The sequence below is a fragment of the Passer montanus genome, unplaced genomic scaffold (genome assembly GCF_014805655.1).
Source record: "Passer montanus isolate IOZ18808 unplaced genomic scaffold, ASM1480565v1 scaffold553, whole genome shotgun sequence".
Taxonomy (NCBI): domain Eukaryota; kingdom Metazoa; phylum Chordata; class Aves; order Passeriformes; family Passeridae; genus Passer; species Passer montanus.
This window is the reverse complement of record NW_024370518.1, coordinates 2,814-12,875: the sequence shown is the minus strand read 5'-3', so window position 1 is coordinate 12,875 and position 10,062 is coordinate 2,814. Positions and strand designations below refer to the sequence as shown.

At 54.1% G+C, this 10,062-nt stretch overlaps 1 protein-coding gene and 1 long non-coding RNA gene across 2 annotated transcripts in view; both read left to right on the top strand.

Moving 5' to 3' along the window:
• Positions 1-1,189: 1,189 nt before the first annotated feature.
• Positions 1,190-10,062, top strand: part of TUFM (Tu translation elongation factor, mitochondrial) — a gene marked incomplete at its 5' end in the record, with an annotated part of 11,217 nt that continues 2,344 nt past the window's right edge. The window contains 7 exons of the mRNA XM_039725636.1: positions 1,190-1,232; positions 2,592-2,774; positions 2,884-2,916; positions 4,323-4,372; positions 5,053-5,217; positions 6,558-6,690; positions 7,803-7,907. Of these exons, the coding sequence (XP_039581570.1) occupies positions 1,190-1,232; positions 2,592-2,774; positions 2,884-2,916; positions 4,323-4,372; positions 5,053-5,217; positions 6,558-6,690; positions 7,803-7,907 (712 nt within the window). The remainder of the gene's footprint in view (positions 1,233-2,591; positions 2,775-2,883; positions 2,917-4,322; positions 4,373-5,052; positions 5,218-6,557; positions 6,691-7,802; positions 7,908-10,062) is intronic.
• Positions 8,402-10,062, top strand: part of LOC120510139 — a 2,050-nt gene continuing 389 nt past the window's right edge. Inside the window, exons 1-2 of the long non-coding RNA XR_005629425.1 lie at positions 8,402-8,415; positions 9,297-9,401. This is a non-coding gene — a long non-coding RNA (uncharacterized LOC120510139). The remainder of the gene's footprint in view (positions 8,416-9,296; positions 9,402-10,062) is intronic.

The window sequence follows — 10,062 nt, the reverse complement described above, 5'->3', positions numbered from 1 at the left end:
CTGGGCTGGGCTCACCTGGGCTGTTCTCACCTGTCTGAGCTCACCTGGGCACACCTGTCTCTCACCTGTTCCCATCCGTGCTCACCTGGATCTCACCTGAGCTCACCTGAGCTCACCTGAGCTCACCTGTGCTCACCTGAGGACAGCTCAACGTCACCTGTTCTCACCTGGGGTCACCTGCGTGTGCTCACCCGAACCTCACCTGGGCTCACCTGGGCACACCTGAGTGAGTCTCACCTGTTCTCACCTGTTCCCATCTGTGCTCACCTGAACCTCACCTGGGCTCACCTGAGGACAGCTCAACGCCACCTGAGCTCACCTGGGCTCACCTGAGCTCATCTGTGCTCATCTGAACCTCACCTGTGCTCACCTGGGCTGCTCTCACCTGTTCTCACCTGTCTGTGCTCACCTGAGCTCACCTGGGCTCACCTGGGCTGGGTTCACCTGGCTGTTCTCACCTGTCTGAGCTCACCTGTGCTCACCTGGATTTCACCTGAGCTCACCTGTGCTCACCTGAGGACAGCTCAACGTCACCTGTTCTCACCTGTCGGTGCTCACCTGAGCTCACCTGGGCTCACCTGAGCTCATCTGTGCTCATCTGAACCTCACCTGTGCTCACCTGAGGACAGCTCAACGTCACCTGTTCTCACCTGAGCTCACCTGGGCTGTTCTCACCTGCCTGTGCCCACCTGGGCTCACCTGTGCTCACCTGGGCTGGGTTCACCTGGGCTCACCTGTTCTCACCTGTCTGGGCTCACCTGGGCTCACCTGGACCTCACCTGAACCTCACCTGGGCTGGGCTCACCTGTGCTCACCTGAGGACAGGTGAACCTCACCTGTGCTCACCTGAGCTCACCTGGGCTGTGCTCATCTCTCTCACCTGTTCTCACCTGTTCTCACCTGTGTCTCAGCTGTCCCCGCCCGTGCTCACCTGGGCTCACCTGAACCTCACCTGAGCTCACCTGAGGACAGCTCAACGTCACCTGTTCTCACCTGGGGTCACCTGTGTGTGCTCACCTGAGCTCACCTGGGCTCACCTGGGCTGGGTTCACCTGGTTGTTCTCACCTGTCCATGCTCACCTGTTCTCACCTGAACCTCACCTGTGCTGGGTTCACCTGGCTGTTCTCACCTGGGTTGTTCCCACTTGTGTTAAAAGGGGGTTAAAAATGGATAGAATTGGGGTTAAAATGGGACCACGGCAAGACCACCCTGACAGCCGCCATCACTAAAGGTGAAAATGGGGTAAAAAAGGGAAAAAATGGGAAAAAAGTACAAAAAACGGGGTTAAAATAGAGAAAAATGGGGAAAAACGGGGTTAAAATGGGTAAAAAGGGGTTAAAAATGGATGGAAATGGGGTAAAAATGGGGTTAGAATGGGATCATGGTAAGAGCACCCTGACTGCTGCCATCACCAAGGGTGAAAATGGGGTAAAAAATGGAAAAAACGGGAAAAAAATACAAAAAAAGGGGAAAAACGGGTTAAAAGGGGTTAAAAATGGGGTTAAGATGGGTAAAAATGGGGGGAAATGGGGTTAAAATGGGATCATGGTAAGAGCAGCCTGACAGCTGCCATAACTAAAGGTGAAAATGGGGTAAAAATGGGAAAAAATGGGAAAAAATACAGAAAAATGGGAGAAAATGGAGAAAAACTGGCAAAAAATGGGTTAAAAATAGGTTAAAAATGGGATTAAAATGGGGGAAATGGGTTAAAGTGGGAGCGTGGCGAGAGCACCCTGAGTGCTGCTGTAACTAAAGGTGAAAATGGGGTAAAAAATGGGAAAAATGGGAAAAAATACACAAAAATGGGAAAAAAATGGCAAAAAACGGGTTAAAAATGGGTTAAAAATGGAGAAAAATGGGTTAAAAATGGGGAAAAATGGGTTAAAAGTGGGGAAAAAATGGGATCATGGCAAGAGCACCCTGACAGCTGCTGTAACCAAGGGTGAAATGGGGCAAAAACTGCAAAAAACGGGAAAAATGGGTTTTAAAATAGAGAAAAATGGGGGGAAACGGGGGAAAAATGGGGGAAAATGGGGAAAAAATGGGAGAAATGGAGTGAAATGGAGTAAAAATGGGGAAAAATGGGGGAAAAATGGGAAAACCTGGGAGAAATGGAGTGAAATGGAGTAAAAATGGGGAAAAATGGGGGAAAAATGGGAAAAGCTGGGAGAAATGGAGTAAAAATGGGGGAAAATGGGGAAAAATGGGAAAACCTGGGAGAAATGGAGTAAAATGGGGGAAAAATGGGGAAAAGGGCAAAAAAGGGCCAAAAGCAGGGGCTGGGACAGAGAGAAGAGGATTTTGGGGGGAATTCCGGGGTTTTTGGGCCTAATCCCGGCATTTTTGAGATTGGAGGGTTCTTTCAGCTCCGAGCTGATTTTGGGGTGAATCACTGAGGTTTTGGGTCCCCCAGTGCTCTCAGCGGGGGGCGGGGCTGGATCTGGGCTGCGTTTTGATGCAAATTTTGGGTTTTTTGGTGCGAATTTCGGGATTTTTGGGCCGAATTTGGGGTTTTTGGGTCCGGGGGGGTTCCTGCAGCACTGAGCTGATTTTGGGGTGAATCACGGAGGTTTTGGGTCCCCCCCTGCAGTGCTGTCGGCAGGGGGCGGGGCGCAGTTCCGGCCCTACGAGGAGATCGACAGCGCCCCCGAGGAGAAGGCGCGCGGCATCACCATCAACGCAGCGCACGTGGAGTACAGCACCCCGAGGAGGCACTACGCCCACACCGACTGCCCCGGGCACGCCGACTACGTCAAGGTGGGAACAGCCCCGGGTTTTGGGGGGAAAAATGGAGATTTTGGGAAAAAACGGAATTTCGGGGGGAAAAAAGTGAATTTCGTGGGAGAAAAGGTCAAGTTGTGGAGGGAAAAAGAAAAAGTGAGAGGAGAAAATCAAGTTAGTGGTCAAAGCCTCAAGTCTGGGGAAAAAGGACATGATTTTGGTGGAAAAAGCTGAGTTTTTGGGAAAAAAGTGGAGTTTTGGGGGAAAAAATGAGATTTGGGGGATAAAACCTGTTTTGTGGGGAGGAAAGGTGACTGAAGGGGAAAGAAGAAAAATTATGGGTAAAAATCCTGAGTTTGGGGGAAAAAAGTGTGGAATTTGGGGAGAAAACCTGAATTTTGGGGAAAAAACGGAGTTTGGGGGAAACCGCAAAGAAATAGGAAAAAAACGCAGAAAAGACCCAAAATCTGCACCCCAAAAGGGCTCTGGGGTAACACTGTGTGCCCTGGAAATGGGGATTGAGTCAAGGTGGGGCACCCCCAAAACCTGCGCCCCAAAAAACCCCGGGTTTTGGGGAGAAAAATGGAGATTTTGGGAAAAAACGGAATTTCGGGGGGAAAAAAGTGAATTTTGGGAGAAAAAACGCCGAGTTATGGAGGAGAAAATGAGATGTGGGAGGGGAAAAATTGAGTTAGAGGTGAAAGCCACAAAATTGGGGGAAAAACCAGAATTTTGGGGAAAAAACTGAGTTTTGGGAAAATTCCTTCAAATTACCCCCAAAAAATCCCCCAAATTCTCCCAAAACTCCCCCAAATATCCCCCAAAACTCCCCCAAATTCCTCCTGAAATTCCCCTGAAATCCCCCCCAAATCCCCAAAGATTCCCCAAAAAATTCCCCCAAATCCCATAAAAATCTCTGAATTCCCCCGAAACTCCCCAAATTCCCCCTGAAAATTCCCCAAATTCCCCCAAAAATCCCCTAAATTCCCCCAAATCCCTCTGAAATCACCAAACTACCCTAAAAAAATCTCCTGAATTCCTCCAAAAATCCCCCAAATTCCCCTGAAAATTCTCCAAACCCCCCAAAACTCCCCCCAAATTCCCCAAAAATCCCTAATTTTCTCCCAAAATTCCCCCAAAATCCCAGGAAATCCCCCAAATCCCATCAAAATCTCTGAATTCCCCCCAAATCCCCCAAAAATCCCCCAAAACTCCCCGAAATTCCCCTAAAAAATCCCCAAAATTCCCCAAATCCCCCTGAAATCACCAAATTCCCCTGAAATTCCCCAAATTCTCCCAAAAATCCCCTAAAACTCCCCCAAAATTCCCCGATTCCCCCTGAAATCACCAAACCACCCCCTAAAATCCCCGAATTCTCCCGAAGCTCCCCTAAATTCCCCCCAAATCCCCCAGATTTTCCCAAAAATCCCCCAAGCTGGCCCGGCAGGTAAGGGGCGTGGCCAGGGCTGAAAGGGGCGTGGCCAGGCAGGTAAGGGGCGTGGCCAGGCAGGTAAGGGGCGTGGCCAGCTCAAATACAGCACCTGCTGCTCGCCAGACAGGTGAGAGGGGGCGTGGCCAGGCAGGTAAGGGGCGTGGCCAGCTCTGGGGGCGTGGCCAGGTGAGACACAGCACCTGCTGCTGGCCCGGCAGGTAAGGGGCGTGGCCTGCTCCAGGGGGCGTGGCCAGGTGAGACACAGCACCTGCTGCTCGCCAGACAGGTGAAGAAGGGGCGTGGCCAGCTCAGAAAGGGGCGTGGCCAGCTCAGGAGGGCGTGGCCAGGTGAGACACAGCACCTGGTGGTGGCATGGCAGGCGAGAAAGGGGCGTGGCCAGGTGAGACATGGGCGTGGCCATGTGGGATGGGCGTGGCCATGTGGGAAACGGGCGTGGCCAGGTGAGAAATGAGCATGACCATGTGAGAAATGGGCGTGGCCAGGTGGGAAACGGGCGTGGCCAGGTGAGCCAACTGTGACCCGCCGCTAAAGGGGCGTGGCCACAGCAGCTCCTCTGCCTCCCATTGGCTGCGTTTCCCGCAGGGCAAAGGGGCGTGGCCTCACCTGTCCCTCACCTGTGTCTCACCTGCCCAGGTGGGTTTGGGGCCGGGTTTGGGGTCAGGTTTGGGGTCAGGGCTGTGTCTCAGGTTCAGGCTCAGGTTCAGGTGTGTCTCAGGTGTGTCTCACCTGTCTCACCTTTCCGTTACCTGTCCAGGTGGGGGTCCAGCACGTGGTCGTTTACCTGAACAAGGCGGACGCGGTGCCGGGGCTGGGGTCAGGTGTGGGTTTGGGGTTCAGGCTCAGGTTCAGGGCTCTCTCACCTGTCTCACCTGCCCAGGTGGGGGTCCAGCACGTCGTCGTTTACCTGAACAAGGCGGACGCGGTGCCGGACCCGGAGCTGCTGCCGCTGGTGGAGCTCGAGGTGCGGGAGCTGCTCAGCGAGTTCGGCTTCGACGGCGACAAAACGCCCGTGGTGGTGGGGTCGGCCCTGTGTGCTTTACAGGTAGGGGCTGTATCGATAACTGATCGATAACTGATCGATAGTGATCAATAGTGATCAATAATCATCAATAGAGATCAATGGAGATCGATAGAGATCAATACTGATTGATACAGATCAATTCCCCAAACGCCCATGGTGGTGGGGTCGGCCCTGTGTGCTTTACAGGTAGGGCTGGTATTGATTACTGATCAATAACTGATCGATAGTGATCAATACTGATCAATAGTGATCAATAGTGATCAATGGTGATTGATACTGATCAGTACTGATCAATAGAGATCAGTACTGATTGATACAGATCAATTCCCCAAACGCCCGTGGTGGTGGGGTCGGCCCTGTGTGCTCTGCAGGTAGGGTCTGTATCGATAACTGATCAATAACTGATCAATAGTGATCAATAGTGATCAATGGTGATCGGTACAGATCAATGGTGATTGATACTGATCAGTAATGATCGATTCACCAAACGCCCGTGGTGGTGGGGTCGGCCCTGTGCGCTCTGCAGGTAGGGCTGGGATCGATAACTGATCGATAACTGATCAATAATCATCAATAGAGATACAATAATGTATCAATAGAGATACTGATCGATTCACCAAACGCCCGTGGTGGTGGGGTCGGCCCTGTGCGCTCTGCAGGTACGGCTGGTATCGATAACTGATCAATAACTGATTGATAATGATTGATAGATATTGATAGAGATCAATAGCGATCAATAGAGATCAATTAACTCTGCAGGCACACCTGTGTCACACCTGTGTCACACCTGTTCCCTTACCTGTCACACACCTGTCGCACACCTGACACACACCTGTAACACACCTGTCACACACCTGTATCTCACCTGTCCTTTACCTGTCAGGACCGTGACCCCGAGCTGGGGCTGCAGTCCATCCTGCGGCTGCTCGAGGCCGTGGCACACACCTGTAACACCTGTAACACCTGTGTCACACCTGTATCACACCTGTAACACACCTGTAACACACCTGTGTCACACCTGTAACACCTGTAACACACCTGTGTCACACCTGTAACACACCTGTAACACACCTGTAACACACCTGTAACACCTGTAACACACCTGTAACACACCTGTAACACACCTGTAACACACCTGTAACACCTGTAACACACCTGTAACACACCTGTAACACACCTGTGTCACACCTGTAACACACCTGTGTCACACCTGTCCTTTACCTGTCAGGACCGTGACCCCGAGCTCGGGCTGCAGTCCATCCTGCGGCTGCTCGAGGCCGTGGCACACACCTGTAACACCTGTAACACACCTGTGTCACACCTGTAACACACCTGTAACACACCTGTATCTCACCTGTCAGGACCGTGACCCCGAGCTCGGTCTCCAGTCCATCCTGCGGCTGCTCGAGGCCGTGGACTCGCACATCCCCCAGCCCCCGCGGGACCTGGAGCGGCCCTGCCTGCTGCCCATCGAGGCCGTGCACTCCATACCAGGTAAATCTACCTGTCTGACAGGTAACACACCTGTGACACACCTGTGTGACAGGTAACACACCTGTACAGCCTCTGTACTGCACTGTTATAACACCTATGTAACCCCTGTCACACCTGTGACACACCTGTGCCACGCCCTGCCTGCTGCCCATCGAGGCCGTGCACTCCATACCAGGTAAATCTACCTGTCTGACAGGTAACACACCTGTACAGCCTCTGTACTGCACTGTTATAACACCTATGTAACCCCTATCACACCTGTGACACACCTGTGTGACACCTGTCATACCTGTACTGCACCTTTATAGCATGTTTGTAACATTTACACAACACCTGTCACACCTGTGTCACGCCCTGCCTGCTGCCCATCGAGGCCGTGCACTCCATACCAGGTGAGACACACCTGTCTGACAGGTAACACACCTGTGTGATACCTGTACAGCACCTTTATAACACCTTTATAGCGTTTATATAACCCCTGTGCCACACCTGTGCCATGCCCTGCCTGCTGCCCATCGAGGCCGTGCACTCCATACCAGGTAACTTACCTGTGACACACCTGTGTGACACACCTGTACAGCACGCCTGCTGCCCATCGAGGCCGTGCACTCCATACCAGGTGAGCACACCTGTGACACACCTGTGACACACCTGTGTGACAGGTAACACACCTGTACTGCACCTTTATAACACCTTTATAGCGTCACACCTGTGCCACACCTGACACACCTGTGACACACCTGTGTGACACCTGTCACACCTGTGACACACCTGTCACACCTGTCTGACACCTGGAACTCACCTGTGTGACACCTGGCACACCTGTGCAGCACATGGAGAGCACCTGCCACACCTCTGACCTGTGTCTCACCTGTCTCACCTGTCCCCTCTCACCTGTGTCATTTCAGGGCGTGGCACGGTGGTGACGGGCACGCTGGTTACCTGTGTCACACCTGTCCTGTCTCACCTGTCTCAGGGCGTGGCACGGTGGTGACGGGCACGCTGGTTACCTGTGTCACACCTGTCCTGTCTCACCTGTCTCAGGGCGTGGCACGGTGGTGACGGGCACGCTGGTTACCTGTGTCACACCTGTCCTGTCTCACCTGTCTCAGGGCGTGGCACGGTGGTGACGGGCACGCTGGAGCGCGGAACTCTCCGGAAGGGCGACGAGGTGGAGCTGCTGGGCTACGGCCGCACGCTGCGCTCCGTGGTCACCGGTCAGTGACCCCTGACCCCTGACCCCTGAGTGACCCCTGACCCCTGAGTGACCCCTGGGTGACCACAGTGACCAATGAGTGACCCCTGACCCGGAGTGACCAATGACCCTGAGTGACCCCTGACCCTGAGTGACCCCTGAGTGCCCCATAGACCCCACAGAACCCCAAAAATCCCAAACCCAACCCCATAAAACCCCACAAACCAACCCTGCCCCATAGAGCCCTGTAAGGCACACATCCAGCCCCACAGAACTGCACAAACCCCAAACCCTGCCCCATAGAGCCCCATAGAGCCCCATAGAGCCCAGAAACCCCAAACCCTTCCCCATAGAGCCCAAACCCTGCCCCATAGAGCCCTGTAAAGCACACATCCAGCCCCATAGATCCCATAGAGCCCCACAGAGCCCCAACCCTGCCCCATAGAGCCCAAACCCTGCCCCATAGAGCCCATGGAGCCCAAACCCTGCCCCATAGAGCCCAAACCCTGCCCCATAGAACTCCATACCAGGTGAGACACACCTGTGTGACACCTGTGACACACCTGTACTGCGCCTTTATAACACCTTTATAGCGTTTATATAACCCCTGTCACACCTGTGCCACACCTGTGCCACGCCCTGCCTGCTGCCCATCGAGGCCGTGCACTCCATACCAGGTAAATCTACCTGTCTGACAGGTAACACACCTGTGACACACCTGTGTGACAGGTAACACACCTGTACAGCCTCTGTACTGCACTGTTATAACACCTATGTAACCCCTGTCACACCTGTGACACACCTGTGCCACGCCCTGCCTGCTGCCCATCGAGGCCGTGCACTCCATACCAGGTGAGCACACCTGAGACAGGTGAGACACACCTGTGTGACACCTGTCATACCTGTACTGCACCTTTATAGCATGTTTGTAACATTTACACAACACCTGTCACACCTGTGTCACGCCCTGCCTGCTGCCCATCGAGGCCGTGCACTCCATACCAGGTAACTTACCTGTGACACACCTGTGTGACACACCTGTACAGCACCTGACACACCTGTGCAGCACATGGAGAGCACCTGCCACACCTCTCACCTGTGTCTCACCTGTCTCACCTGTCCCCTCTCACCTGTCAGGGCGTGGCACGGTGGTCACCTGTGTCTCACCTGTCTGTCTCTCACCTGTGTCTCAGGGCGTGGCACGGTGGTGACGGGCACGCTGGTTACCTGTGTGATCTCACCTGTCTGATCTCACCTGTCTGATCTCACCTGTCTCACCTGTGTCTCACCTGTCTCAGGGCGTGGCACGGTGGTGACGGGCACGCTGGTTACCTGTGTGTTACCTGTGTGTTACCTGTCTCTCACCTGTCCTGTCTCACCTGTCTCACCTGTGTGATCTCACCTGTCTCAGGGCGTGGCACGGTGGTGACGGGCACGCTGGAGCGCGGAACTCTCCGGAAGGGCGACGAGGTGGAGCTGCTGGGCTACGGCCGCACGCTGCGCTCCGTGGTCACCGGTCAGTGACCCCTGACCCCTGACCCGAGTGACCAATGACCCCTGACCCCGAGTGACCCCTGAGTGACCCCTGACCCCGAGTGACCCCTGGGTGACCACAGTGACCAATGAGTGACCCCTGACCCGGAGTGACCAATGACCCTGAGTGACCCCTGACCCTGAGTGACCCCTGAGTGCCCCATAGACCCCACAGAACCCCAAAAATCCCAAACCCAACCCCATAAAACCCCACAAACCAAACCCTGCCCCACAGAGCCCTGTAAGGCACACATCCAGCCCCACAGAACTGCACAAACCCCAAACCCTGCCCCATAGAGCCCAGAAACCCCGAACCCTGCCCCATAGAGCCCCATAGAGCCCTGTAAGGCACACATCCAGCCCCATGGAGCCCATAGAGCCCATAGAGCCCGAACCCTGCCCCATAGAGCCCCAAACCCTGCCCCATAGAGCCCCATAGAGCCCCATAGAGCCCAGAAACCCCAAACCCTTCCCCATAGAGCCCAAACCCTGCCCCATAGAGCCCTGTAAAGCACACATCCAGCCCCATAGATCCCATAGAGCCCCACAGAGCCCCAACCCTGCCCCATAGAGCCCAAACCCTGCCCCATAGAGCCCATGGAGCCCAAACCCTGCCCCATAGAGCCCAAACCCTGCCCCATAGA